The 15,362-nt window shown below is 32.0% G+C and overlaps 1 protein-coding gene across 1 annotated transcript; it reads left to right on the top strand.

Annotated features, from left to right (window-relative positions):
- The first annotated feature begins 4,363 nt into the window (after nucleotides 1-4,363).
- LOC134717940 (uncharacterized) lies at nucleotides 4,364-11,177 on the top strand. Its single transcript, XM_063580440.1, has 5 exons — nucleotides 4,364-4,480; nucleotides 5,557-5,644; nucleotides 8,241-8,414; nucleotides 9,161-9,373; nucleotides 10,366-11,177. The coding sequence occupies exons 1-5, from the start codon at nucleotides 4,364-4,366 to the stop codon at nucleotides 10,584-10,586; spliced, it is 813 nt and encodes a 270-aa protein (XP_063436510.1). The 3' UTR covers nucleotides 10,587-11,177.
- Nucleotides 11,178-15,362: the final 4,185 nt, after the last annotated feature.

Raw genomic sequence — 15,362 nt, 5'->3', positions numbered from 1 at the left:
ATATTCACAGAACTTTCTTAGGTTTTGCTTGGAATTTTGATGGTAACACGAGATATTTCGTTTTCAATATTCTTCCATTCGGTATATCAACTGCAGGGTAGTTAAGCATCTGCGATCTGAAGGCAAAAGGATAATAATGTTTCTAGACGATGGGTTGGGTGGAGATAGCAATTTTGAGAAATGCATAGAGAGCAGTCAAAGTAAATATATTAAAGCTTGAAAATTTGGGTTTTTTGATTGCACATGAGAAGTGTTTTTGGTTACCAAGCCAGAGATTAAAATGGCTAGGGTATACTTGGGATACAAATATAGGTAAAATATTTGTTAATGAAGATAGAATTATGAAAACTGAGAAAAGATTAGATTTTCAATAGAAGAAACAAACGAAGGGGTAGAAATATTTGGATCTAGATTTTTAGCTAGCATTGTTGGTCAGTTGATATCTATGCAGATATTCATTGGTGACTTAGTTAGATTGAACACTATATACCTTTATGATTGTATCATGGGTAGAGCAAGTTGGGATGCACCAGTCAAGATTTGCAAAAAAGCAATTAATGAAATACATTTTTGGTCTATTTCATTGCAAAAGCTCAATAATGCTGGAGTCGACATTTGTAAAGTTTGACTTCAAGAAGGTGTTACATTACCAAGACCACTTTACCAAATTCAGTATCTTGCATCGATTGAAATAAAAAAAAAGCTGAAGAGTTAGCAAACAATCGTCTTGATAAATTTCAAAGGTGAATTTTGCAAAACATCATAAACAGAGTATAAACTTTGGTGGTTATTTAACCTCAGATTTGAATGCAAAACTTTTTTGCAAGGAAATGTCCGGAAACTGGACAGAACGAGAAAGGAACGAAAGTTCCACATGGCGCGAATTAGAATGCGTCAATAGGTTTGTACAAACTTTTGATAATACATTTAGTGACAAAACCGTCAAAATTTATACAGACAATCAAAACGTACCTCACATATTGAGAGTAGGAAGTAAGAAATCGAAGTTACAAGATATAGCTATTGCCATTAAACAAACTTGTGTTGATAGCAATATAAACATAATTACACAATGGGTTCCGAGAGAGAACAACACACACGCAAAAAGATCAGTCGACACACTGATCACGATGATTGGTCTATTCATTCTGATATATTTGATGAAATCAATAGCTTATGGGGTCCATATACAATAGACAGATTCGCCACACACTATAATACACAGTGTGAACGATTTAACTCTAAAATATGGTATCCCGGTACGGAAGCAGTTGACGCATTTAGTCAAAACTGGAACACAGAAACAAATTGGTTAGTTCCACCACCATCGCTCATTTTCATGGTCGTACGCGAAATAGAAAACGACAAAGCCAACAGCATGCTTGTTATACCGGAATGGAAATCAGCTCCATTTTGGCCGTTGCTATTTGCATCGAACAATCTCACCAAATTTATTAAAGGCACAAAGTTTTTACCAAAACAGCACTCAGTCGTTAAAGGTTGTGGTAAAAATGGCATATTTGGTGAACGTATTCTGAAATTTCATATGTTAGCAATCAAACTAGAATTTTAATGTGATCAATATTATTTGCAGGTTTAAGATTGGAACAAAACGTCCAGGCTGCCATAGACAACAGTGGTATATACCCGGACAACAAACTTAGGAATTTAGCAAACAAGATGTCCAGCTTTATTGTGGAATCCAAAGCCGAAAATACCAGTAAAAAGTACTTTTATGGTTTCAAACGATGGAAAAGTTTTATTAATGAACACAACATGTCAGAATTACCTGCTAACCCAGTTCATGTCGCGCTTTATTTGACATATCTTATTGACAAACATTGTTCTCCCAGTGTAATAGACTCCGCTGTATATTCTATCAAATGGGCTCATGAGCTAAATGGCTTCAATGATCCTACTAACAATTCGCATGTTAAATCACTGACCGAATCTGTAAAACGTTTGAACGGTAGACCAGTAGTCAAAAAGGATCCAATTAACAATATTATTCTTATTGATTTATGTTCATTGTACGAAAGTTCAGAAGATATATTGATAGTTCGTGATTTGACCATGATTTTGATAGGTTATTCAGGGTTTTTTCGTTACGATGAACTTAGTTCTTTAAAATGTAAAGATATCACAGTTTTCGATGATTATTTAGAGATACACATTTCACGTAGTAAAACTGATCAATACCGACAGGGTAATAAAATTTTGATTTCAATAGGTAGAACTTTAGCTTGTCCATTCAAAATGTACAATAGATATATTAAGTTAGCAAGTATAGATGAGAAATCTGATTTATTTGTTTTCAGACCTATATTTAGATCTAAGGGTATAGCAAAATTGATACATAAAAATAAGAAGATGAGTTACACATCAGCTAAAGAGAATATTGTAAAAAAGAATTAGAATTGTCGCCCCTAATCTTAATCTAGGTTTTAGATTCTCTTCGTCCTGGCGGTGCTACCGCTGCTGCCCAGTCTGATGTGAACGAAAGGTGCATTAAGAGACACGGGAGGTAGAAGTCCGACACGAGTAAGGACGGGTACATTGATGATACATTTGAAAAGAGAATGTCAGTTTCACAAACACTTGGTTTGTAAACTGAACTGTGCCCGCCCTTTGTGTTTCTAGTAATGCTGGGCTATCGGCTATATATAGTATTTTAGTATTTATTGATATGCCTAGAAATAGTATTTAGTAAAGTTGATACTTATAATTTCCAACGGTTCGATAGTATAGTGGGACATTATTGTAATAACGGTACTAGTGAATACTTTTGATACGGGTACTTATGTACACATATATACATACATGTATCACGTGATACTGATATTTAGCGGGAATATTTTCCCTTGTTGGTCACTTCTAGCCAAGCATCAGACTGGACAACAGTGAAATAAATTTCATGTTCAATTGAATTGTTATTCTAATTTGTATTTAGTTGGGATTTTTATTTTACTATAAAGTAACTTGATTTATTAATGTAGTCTTTTGACTGCAGTTTAAATGGAGTTTGAACCGAGGTAACTCGTTTTTGTTGGTTTTTCCTGGCCGGCGGGTTCGTTGATGACAGAGCCCATATTTTTTAACACAATTTACTGTTTTTTTCTAAAGAATTCCTCATGATAGTTTATTAGTAGTGCATTGATACTTATGCTTCATGTATGTTGTGTATATATATCATATTTATATTAATAAAATATGGGGTCCACCAGTATTGCTATATATAGTATTTTAGTATTTATTGATATGCCTAGAAATAGTATTTAGTAAAGTTGATACTGAACATGATAGAAACCAAAACAAGGGAGATGTGTTATAAACTGTATATCAAACGCTTAAAGTTGCTTGAGGCAATGGATGGTTGACGGTCTGAAACAAACAGTTTTTATTCCGTATAAGTTGTGTTTTAACGTTTATAAAATACACTCGGATTTAATGTGTAAATAGAAGAGTTTTTTACTGTGTATTATACTGGTGGATATTAACTTTTAAAATATATACAACATACATATATTTTAATGTGTAAATAGTACTTTTACTTGGAGATAATCCTTGTTGTTCCTTATAAAGGAAGCTTATACGGAGAAAAGAAGATATCGTTACTTTAATGTTAGCTTTCTTGTAAGATTGCGCTCTACATTCCCTTTAATTAAATTAGCATTGCTAGATACCTTGTTTACATGATAAAGTAGTCAGGATTATTTTAAACTAAAGTTCAAAGCAATTAAACGAAATGCTGATATCAACTTTGAAATTAACAAATTAGTTTATTGATATTATAGTTTGTAGATACAATTTGCTTTAAATAAACTTTTTTAGAAAACAAAAATATTTGCATGCATCATGTCACTTGGAAAATATGCCATACACGTTCAGGAACAAAAAAATAAACTCTAAATACAACATATAGGTTCTTCAAGGTTGTTCGACCATGATGAAAGGGGGTCGTAAGAGTGTCGGTCACTCTATAGATTGAAAATAAACTGACAACGCCGTAGCTAAAATAAAAAGACAGACAAATAATAGTACATTGATAAAGTAGCACAACCGTATTGATTAACTTTAAATAATATATAAAGTTAACTTCATGTTGTATTAAATTTTCTTAAGAATTTTCTCTTCCGTAACTTTTTGATTATTAATGGTTGATTGCATATGTCTTTAATATTCTATTGTGATTGTATCGGTAGTAGGATGGAATTATTTTAACATTTTTCACTGCAAAATGATGATTCTTAACAAGATAAAGGAAAACAGTGGTATTTTGATCTGATAAAACTAAACCATTCAAATGAAAGGAGTCACGTCATTTTGTATTTTACTATTTTTGACGTCAATACGCTCTTGGTCAATGGATGACGTATGTGACGCCGATGCTATCGAATGTCAAAAGCCACAAATTTCTAAACCAGGGGAGATAATTTATGGACAATGTTATCGCCAGGCTGCCATACGTAGATTACCAAAAGTTAGTTTTCTCACTTGTCTTAAAGAATGTATGAAAACGACCACGTGTTCGAGTGTTAGTTACAGGCGTAACTGGAAAATGTGTGATTTAAATGGAAGCAAAAACCCGGAAGTGGAACTGGTACAAGAACACGGATGTTTTTCGTCGAATATATCTTCATGGTCAAGGGTAAATGCATAAAAAGCTTACTTGATATTAAGGCAACTTTTCTCCAAAATCCACACAAAAAAAATGAAAGATATTTTTATATTATTGTTATTTGTTTATCATGATAGTAAGCGAATATAGGAAACATCAAACTAAACATTAAAACACCTGTTTAAATATCTAAAATATGAATGTGCCAAAGATTACGGATGTCAAGCGGATTTGACTTCAACTTCATTAAAAACTACATCATCTACATTGACCAAGAACTTTAATATGAAGCGGGACAGACGGCCGTCCGAACTAACACAACAAAATATATAATGCTTCTAGGTTGGCATAAATTCAACATAGCATTTAACATCAACCAATATCTATAAAATACATATGAAAATATCCTAATGCAAGTAGATTTTTAGATTATTTTCTCTCGTCGCCATACTTTTTTAATCGTCCTGGCATACTGGTAGTCGCGTATGGGATATACATATTTTAGCTAATTCGTCACGCTAGTGAATGTTACCGTCCGGATCGGATTTACAGAGATTTAGTCTTGACATTTCAAAATCGGCATTACATAGACTATTTAACAGATTTATGTAATTTAATTCTAAGTACTCTGGATTCATTTATATTCGTTGGATACAAATTTTCATGGATTCCATGGATACAAGGGAACCACGAATTTTGATATTCAACGCATTGACAATTTTCTGAAGAAATGTATGCAGAAGTTACAAAAACTACGAATATGCAAGTTTTGCAAAACAAATTACTCACGAAAATAAAGGAATCCACAGTATCTCATAAAGAAATTGTTAGAAAAGTTTCAGTCTAATTTCGTACTTTTCAAAACGTTTCCAAGCAGTTTAATGTTATTCATAGTCTCAAAATTTCAAAACAAAATCTCACAAATATATGTCTTACAGGCACTGGTTGGAAAATGTTCTGGTCATGTTTGTTCAGAGGGATACAAATGTGTTTTAAATGGAGATGAACTGGCATGTGAAATAGCGTGTAAGTATAAAGTGACACAGATACCTTGCGTTGTAAGTAAATGGTTCACTTTTTTCTGACGAAAAACAATGGAAAAATGCCTACGCAAAACTACCGCACAGGTACTTGTCTTGATAATGTGGATGCCAGACAACCGCATAATATCTTGTCTATGAAAAAACGAAGTGTTATTTGAGGTATGTGTTATAAGTTACGAGTTTCTATTTCTAGATTCAAATTTCCTTCTTTTTTTCATAAAATGATATCTTTATGGAACTTTTCTTTGCTGTTATGACAAATTACTCAACCTACATCAGTTGGCCGAGTATCCATGTGAATAGGTCTCTGGATAACCAGGAAATTCATTCAGTGAATTCATATTAATAGATATGTGTTAGTTTCACTATTCATAATCATTTAACACATCTTGCAAAATACAATATCTCATGATTACGGAACATATACAGTTTTGTCCGGTTCTGTTTATTAAGATTAAAACTTTGTGATCATTAATTACAGACTAGGAGAAAAGCTCTGGTAGCATGGATGGAGGCGATTACATTCGGACAGATAAAAACACATCTGCTTCCATTTTCTACATTTTAAATAGACAAAGATGACGTCACAAAAAAATATACAAATTACTGACAAAAGGGGAACAACTCTCGCGTACACGCAGAAACATAATACGACCATACATACTGATACATAACACATTGAACTTAACCTTTTAGTTGAAAACCGTTACGGTTGGTTGATTAATTGTCCTGAATAAGTTATGCGTTTGTTAATTCTCGCGATAAACTACAACTTTAGTTAAAAATTGAATGTGGTAAGTCTCGACATTCTAATCCGAAGGACTTTTATGTCGAGTTTGTGAGTTAGAGACCCGGTTTACACATCATTATATACCTATATGGAGTTATTTTCTTTCAGAACGTCAGGTTATTTTTTTTCCGAATCAACCCGGACGATACCATGTTTGAATGGTATATGCTCCAAGGCATAAAATAATGACCTGTGTAAGATCATTATTTTCCTTGATAAACATGCAATCTAGGATTTACTTCAAAATTTTACTCGTCTTATAGTTTTTTGTTGCCGATTTGGAAGTTTATTTTCTAAAGTTCAACCGATGATAGATGTAAAAGAAACCGTCATTGTAGACCCGCAATTTAATTTTAGAAACAAATAACGTGAAGTTTTGTTGATTTATCGCTATAATAAAGAAACATTATCATATAGGTCAGATGAATTTTAATGTAGACTTTCTTAAAGATAAAACCAGATTTAACATATTCGTGTGTAAGATTTTGAAAATCTTATTGAGTAAAACTGAATAGGTTGTTTGCTTTATGTCCAGTGACAAATATTTCATGCATGTTCAGAACGATACACACTGAATAGGAAATCATACTATGACCTACATGTATTTATATTCGTCTTCGTGTCAGTTCGTAACTTTTTAAAATTAATGTATACCTTTTTCTCTCTCAAATAATCAACTAATAAAATAATCTTATATTCTATTGAATTACATTAACGTACCCCACGAAAGGGTCGGGTGCGGAGGGTATATAATTTTATCCTGATTATCTTTTAATAAAATGTATTGCTATTCGAAAGACGATCATTCTGAAGTTTTCATTCGATTCAAGTAAAATGGTTAAATAAATAACAACTTTTCCGCGATAGAAATAACATAACAAAACGAAAAAAAAACATACCCCTCCCCCTTTTCCATAAGCTAAGTGATACAATAAATAACTTACAATGTGTCTTGTATTTGTCATACACCGTTATCGGATGATAACAATACATTTGTGACTTACTTCATGTAGTTACAGTAATATTTTTATTGTGTATGGATAACAATTTTTAAAAGGTTTATATCTTAATTATTAAGTGAGTTTTATTTCACATATTAAATGAGCCGCAGTGCGTATTAAAACCTAAACGCATTAGAAAGGAATATCCCACTTTAGTGTTGTCGGTAAAAAAGGATACTAAATTTTACAAATCTTTATTAGATTAATATTTGTTTACGGTATATAAGTCAGATAATGCATATTTTAAGTTTGTTCTTGCCATAGAACACACCGAGTGGTGTCAGGATTGATCAAATAAAAGACCAACCGGAGGGAGGTCTTTCTTTGAACAATCCTGAAACCCCGAGATGTGTTCTACGACAAGAAAAACCTTAAAATATGCATTATCTATAACATTACCTGTAGAAAAAATGTGTTTGATCCTTATAATTCTTCAGCCAAACAAACACGGTTAATAATTTACATTATTACTTTGATGGCTACTGTATGTACCATCAGAAGCACAACGGCATGTCGTAACTAAGGAGTACGCCGCCATCTTGACATTCTTAAATATTGATATGTTCGATAAATGGAACAGAATCTAAAATGAACTAGCACCTACCTCAAAAACTTCATTTTAATTAGATACTGCAAGACTGTGTACCGCGCATGAATAGATAACAAAAGTAGTTTCGGAAACATGGTTTATCGAGGTGTAAACCAAGAGAAAAATTCTACTTGACCAATCCAATTCAAATATTTATAGATATGCAAATGATATAAGAGTTATTGACATATATTCTTAGATTGTATCGGAAAACCAAGACTTGTAGAAAATGCTGTGCTGGATGAACCATTTGGACTTTCTAGAGACCTTGGACACGGCATGATGTATAAGTGTGCTGACGGAATACAAATATCTGGGAAACCATTTGCTGTCTGTCGAAATACAGGAATATGGACATCTCTGTTTGTTTGTGGTAAGGCATTTTTCGATTGATAGCAAATTCGACGGTTCATTATTTATTCAAAGGCTTTCCGTTTACCTCAAAACTGAATTACGGCGCTTTGCTTCTCAATTTTTGCCCCTTGATATCTTCTTTCTTTTTTATATCAATTTTTTTTATAATTTCTTGTTAAAATTTTTGTACAAGTATGTGTCTCTTTTTTCTTAATTAAAAATCATGAATAAACACTCGTACTTGTAAAACTAAACAAGAAAATATTTCATTAGGTGTATGAAATGTGAATCAACTGTTTCACAAAATTTGGCACCCAAAGCAATATATATATATATATACACTTGTATATAACTATAATAATTTTTGAAATTTAAAAAATCAATAGCGAACGGCACCCTCGTCCTGTTATTGACAAGAAAGACATTTTGGACATTTTAAACAATCAATGCACATGAATTATGCATGACGAAACATGTTCGATAAATTTGGAGACAGGTTTGTACATTTTTAAATGTTTCACATTCTTGCTGTTTTGTGGTAAAAAGGACATTTGCTATCGATTTGTTTTATAATGTGTTTGAGGTTTTGGTTTTGCTATTTGATTTGAAACTTTCCGTTTTGAATTTTCCTCGGAATTCGTACCGCGTATGAGTGTTATTTAATTTTTAGAAACAAAGTGTACCCAAAATACACAAAACACATGTAACTACTCGCGGAAAAGACATATACAATAATGTTATGATATGCATCTAATATTCATATAGGAGAAGGGCCTCTTGTGTCTAAATTCAAGGCAACTGGACAGAGTACTACCTTACAAGATTATCCACCAGGACATGGGGTTGACGGAATTAAAGAACCTAGCAATATGTTCCATACTCTACTTGAATTCGAACCGTACTGGTGGGTCGATCTCGGCCGTGTATACAAGATACAGAAAGTGATCAGTACAAATAGGATAGGTTGTGATGTATGTGGTAAGTAGATAGTTGTTTTAGATATGGATTTTACATGTGGACGAGTATTAATATTTATATCCATTTGGCTATAGCTGTTTGGCTTTATACAATTTTTAAAATTGTATGAAGGAATGACCAAAAAAAACAATTTTTGAAGTTTGTGAATTTTTCAAGATTTGCCTTCAGTTTCACAAATTACACAGCTCGAAAATATTATTAATATGTACCAGGACAAAATATACGAATCCTTCTACATTTAGTTTTACATTATGGAATTACAACCATTTTTCCAATATTTTCTCAATAAATCAACGGTGCCATAAAATAAAGTCTGCTTTAAAGCATGTCAGCACTTAAGCATTCACTACTGAAATGATGATACCAGTTTAGATTAGCACTTAATCAGCAGCAGGATTAATCTAAAATACTGTTTTTGCTTATTTGTCGGCAGAAAACTCTAAATTTAAAAGAAGAAAAAAACACAATCTGGTGAACAGTTTTATTTCTAATAAATGAATAGTCTTGGGAACATGACTCGAGATTTCGAGCCGGTTGCTGAACCATGACCTATTAGACATTGTCTTGAAATATTCATCAAACTCATATGTTCTGATAAAAATGCAACTGTATACAAAATATAACCAATCTATTAAAAGTAATTCCTATCACACTGACTTGACCAGAAAACAATTGTAGATGCCGCTGCCTTCGCCTTTCCCACAGGAAAAGTGACACCTATGTATAGTTTTACTAGATTTTCGTCTTAGGCAAGACACACATTTCGAATAAGAATCTACAAATCTATTATTTTTGCTATAGCAAAATCATCACAAATCCTTTATTTATAATTTTTATTTGTAAGACACCACAAAGGTTGACTGGAGTATTTAATACTTATCACGTGAACTTCGATATGAAACCCATGCTGCATATGCACATTTTTTTTTATTTTTTGTGCATAGATACATGCAAGACAGTTGGCAACTATTTTCTATGATTCTTTATTCTAGGTGTTAGACTCAGAAAAATGCTGATTCATGTCGGTGACAGCTTAGATACATCTAACATGGAGCTATGTGGTCAGTTCATTGGTCAAGCCGTAAAAGAACAGATCATCGTTACACAGTGTTCTTCACTTCCGGAAGGACAAAAAGTTAGATTAACGAGTATAAATAACGCATTGCAATTTTTTCATCTTGCCGAAGTTGAAGTGTACGGTTTTTATGTGTGACTTTGTTTAATGATTAATATCTTATTTTTTCATATCGTTTACAGCTGATAATCATTATACTGAATTAAAACCATAACATTGCAGTGTTGGTTAATGTAAATACAAAATCTTAATAAAACTATATACTTGTTATAACGTTGAAATAACTGAATGACATGCATCATTGAGATAAGTTAGGATTATGGCTTATGGTAAAGGTTAGACGTCATGGTTAAGGTTGAGTATTGCTGTGAATCTGTTGTTTCGTTGCGTTCTTCTTATGGTTGATTTGTTGCTTTAGTTTTAAAAGAACAAACAAATAATTAGTAGACATCAAACATCCTATGAATTTAATTTAAAGACGTTATAAACAGTCTGAGAAACAAATGCAAAGATACAGGTATAGACATATTGTAGAGCCATGAACGTGCATATGTATATAACGTGATGTTTAGTTTGATTTTTATTTACAACTAAAACATTCAATATTTATACCAATAACACAATATTCAAAGATTCAATTACAGTGAACTAAACTGTGAACTGTACAATAAGCATACAAAGCTTTTTTTTACAAAAAAATAAATCAAATCAAATACGAAACACAACAGAGCGGACAAATAAAGACAGAGACAACATGAACAAACATTATAAAGTAATTTAATTGAATTGTGAATTTTGTCAAGTGTATTTCAAGGTTAGAGTCGTAAAAGCGGCGGTTAAAATGAAGATTAGAAATAATAAAAATCTCATTCTTTTATATGTTTGTTATATATTTATTTATTCCATTGATCTGGTTTTCAAATTCAAGTACTAACTAGCATATCAAGGTCATATCTTTATAAAGGCATATTACTTAATTAACATATTTATAAAACACAACATCTTTTTCTCATGGGAACCAAAGCTTGCAAGTAATCATCTATAAAATTGTGAATTAGTTATTGATAGTTATTTCATACTAATAACTGTTTTACGCATCAAAAAATGACAAAAGCAAAAGAATAAACTGATGAAGTAGCACAACTGTATTGATTATATTTAGATATTGAAAGTTGACTTATACAATATCCAATTTTCAAGAGAATTTTCAAGTGGTTGTTCGGATCTCTCATGCTTTTTTTTTATTTTTATTTTATTGATAAATTAAATATAATCAAATTATGTATTTCACATATGTCACTGCAAAATGATAACTCTGAACATTCTTAAGGGAAAAAGTGATATTTTTAGTTAAATCATTCAAGTGAAGGGAGTTACGTCATTTTGTTTTTTTACTTTATGTGACGTCAATACGCTCTTAGTCAATGAATGACGTTGGTGACACTGTTGAAATGTTAAATATCAAAATTCGCAAATTTCGTACCAAGAAAAGTCAATTTATGGACAACTTTATCTTTGGAATCCACTAAGAAAAACATGTTGAAAATGTTATTAAGAGGGTCGAAAGGTACCAGAGGGACAATCAAACTCATAGGTCGAAAATAAATTGACAACGTCATGGTTAAAAATCAAAATGAAAAACTGACAAATAATAGTACACAAGACACATCACAGAAAACTAATAAAACAGAGGTGATCTCAGGAGCTCATAAAGGGTATACCGATCATGCTCCACATGTGCACACCTATAATGTCTGACCTTATTTGTTGATGATTAGAATTAACTGAAAGCTTCCCACGTATTCTTCAAAACGTTAAAATACTTCTTGAAATACGATTGGTGAAGATATGTTATGAAAAATGTTAATGTTTCTTGTCAACAATGGTCAATATGTGTAGAATTTCTGTTGTTGAAATGGCTAGTTGTCCCCAATGTGATCTATACAATTTATAGCTAGCTAAACTTCTCATTTGTATGAGAGTCGCATGCAGTTCCAAACACGATATACATGTTTATTAAATATGACGATAACGATTTGAATAGATTAAGTGTGGTGAAGCCCTAGAAAATAATGCGTTAACAAGTAACCAATCATTGAACGACTAATTTATGTGATGTATAAAATAATATTCTGACGTCAGACACTCAAATCAATAAATGTGTTCTTAGATAGTAGATGTTTTTGTGTTCTGTTAAATTGTTCCTTTTACAATTGATATACGATGATGACTGATGTACCCATATTTTAACTATTTTATTTATTGTGTCTTTATATTTAACGCATCAATGTTAATATAACGTTATTTGATGAGCCTGTCATTAAAGTGAGAGGGTTAGCGCTATAGAAACCAGGTTTAATTAACCATTTTCTACATTTAAAAATGCCTGTACCAAGTCAGGAATATGACAGTTCTTGTCCATTCGTTTTTATGCGTTTTGTTATTACATTTTAGCCATGTGATTATGGACTTTCTGAATTGATTTTCCTCTTAGTTCAGTGTTTTTGTGATTTAACTTTTTACATGTTTGAAATTCTTAGAATGCGTCCAGTTTCTACGTAAATAAATATATTGTCATGATTGGTGATCACTTTATATTTATAACATTGATTGCTAACAAGGCAATGTAAACTGAGAGTTTCCGCCTAAATGATAGAATTATGTTTACTAAGATAGTGTATAAACGTTGGAAGCAGTGGCAGTATCAATGATATCTTAGAAACCCTCGTTTTGAGGGACAATCATGGTCACATTAATTAGTCGCTGCCAACACCATGAAGAGTAGTATTGTCTAAAACTCTTTGTTTTAATAGCTATTTTAAGTAAATAAGTCACATTATGAAATGTGTTTTCGACTTTTTATATGAATTGCTCCAATTTTGTTTATTCGATTGCACTAGATACGTTGTATATAGTCACATCATGCGTTTAGTATTTCCAACCATAACCTAAAGAAAAAGAAGCAAAATAAGGCATGAGTGACACAAAAAAAGATATTAGTTCACAAAGTATTGTAAATCTTATTTATTGAACATATATAAATTCCTTTAAGGTAGTACCTAACACAACAGGGAGATAACTCTGTAAAATCAGCTAAACGTTTTAACTACGTTGCGTTGCTAAGGGTATATTAAGCTTTTCAATGATCAAACTGAGTGTTTGTCAAACTTCTTTATATAACCAGTTTATTTTTTCTGATATATTGGTTGGTTTAAATTTTTTGATATTTTGATTTTTTTGTCAAAGGAGTCAAGTAAATACTTTGCCAAAATTTTATGAAAATTAAACGAGCCAAATTGATTTAAGTGAAAGTGTTGGGTACCACCTTAAGTGCATCTTTAGGTAGGCATTCTTCAACTGTGTAAGTTTCGTCAGTATCCGACTAACCGTTTAGAGGGAGTTGCTCTTATATAATTTAAAAGACACGTCATCAACCAGAGGCGCTTTTCGTTTGTTTAATTTTTAGATTACCTTTCATCTCGACCACTTAAACACTCAAACAAACAACAAATGAATCTTGTGTTCTATAAATACACGAACAGCTAAATGCTATACATGTACGAACAAAGGGGCTGTATAAAAAAGAACACCATCTTCTCCAAATTATTTTTTTTCCTGAATGAGTAGAATCTTATTGACAAGTTTAAGTAATCCCTTACTTAATTTCTAATTAAATCAAATTAAGAATAGTATACTAAAGATTATTTGAGTACGAAGCACAAACTACTTAGCTGATTTTAAAACAGACTATAATCATGCTCTTCCTGTGATATAGCCTTTAAACGCTCATGCGACGTGAGGCAAACACCAATCAATATAATAACATTCAACAACATACAGATCATGTTTTATTTTGGTTAGAAGATATGTTTTTAACAACGTGTTTTTATCTAGATCAATATTTGATAATTGATCAGAGTTACAAAAGCAGAGGAGGTGTGTTAATAGAACACAAAATAAATATTAACTGCGTTATTTTAATAACTTTAGTTTCTAATTCACAAAAACCTTCATCGAATAAACAACAAAACACTTCAAAATACTATTTAATTTAAAAAGCTGTTTTTTGTATAATTCGATTGATGACAGTATTTGTTATAATTGGAAAACAAAAGAAGGTTTTAGTGAATTAGAAAGTAAAGTCATTAAAACAAAGCAGTCAATATTTTGTTGGTGTTATATTAACACCTCTTCTAATTTTGTAACTAAAATAATCACATTGTTAAGAACACATTCTCCGACCAAAATGAAATATGATCTGAATGTTATTATATTGATTGATTGATTGGTGTTTGTTTTACGCCACATGAGCATAAAAACTATATATCTCGGCTAAAATATGATTATATCCTGTATTATAATCAGCTAAGTAATAAGGGCTCCGTACCCAAATAGTATACGATTCTTAAGTTCAGTTAATTAGACATTAAGTAAGGAATATACATATACTATATCACAGTAGAATGGGTTCGAATCCCGGCGAGGGAAGAACAAAAAATTTGCGAAAGCAAATTTACAGATCAAACATTGTAGGGTTGATGTTTAGACGAGTTGTATATACATTATGTACACAGCCAGGTATCACCATCATTGATGGCGATCCGATGGATAAATCTGTTGTAGGGTTGTCACTGACTCAGACGTACTTATATATATAAATATATATATACAACTCGTCTAAACATCAACCCAACAATGTTAGATTTGTAAATTTGCTTTCGCAAATTTTTGTTTCTTCCCTCGCCGGGATTCGAACCCATTCTACTGTGATATCGTGACACCAAATCGCCTGCACTGCAGCCGTCCCGCTAGACCACACGACCACCTGGGCTCTCAAAAAAAGAGCTTTCCCTGGCCATGTGTTACCTTTCCACGTCAGTTTTAATCTAGCGGCGTACTACAGTACATTATATA

This window comes from Mytilus trossulus, chromosome 5, assembly GCF_036588685.1.
Source record: "Mytilus trossulus isolate FHL-02 chromosome 5, PNRI_Mtr1.1.1.hap1, whole genome shotgun sequence".
Taxonomy (NCBI): domain Eukaryota; kingdom Metazoa; phylum Mollusca; class Bivalvia; order Mytilida; family Mytilidae; genus Mytilus; species Mytilus trossulus.
Note: the sequence above shows the minus strand (reverse complement) of the source record. Positions and strands in the feature narration are given on the sequence as shown.

Excerpts from the sequence above, each read along its gene's own strand:
- LOC134717940 (XM_063580440.1), top strand. The coding sequence starts at position 4,364 with ATGGATGACGTATGTGACGCCGATGCTATCGAATGTCAAAAGCCACAA. Across the intron at positions 8,415-9,160 it reads GACATCTCTGTTTGTTTGTG|GAGAAGGGCCTCTTGTGTCT; the intron begins GTAAGGCATTTT and ends ATATTCATATAG. Across the intron at positions 9,374-10,365 it reads GATAGGTTGTGATGTATGTG|GTGTTAGACTCAGAAAAATG; the intron begins GTAAGTAGATAG and ends TCTTTATTCTAG.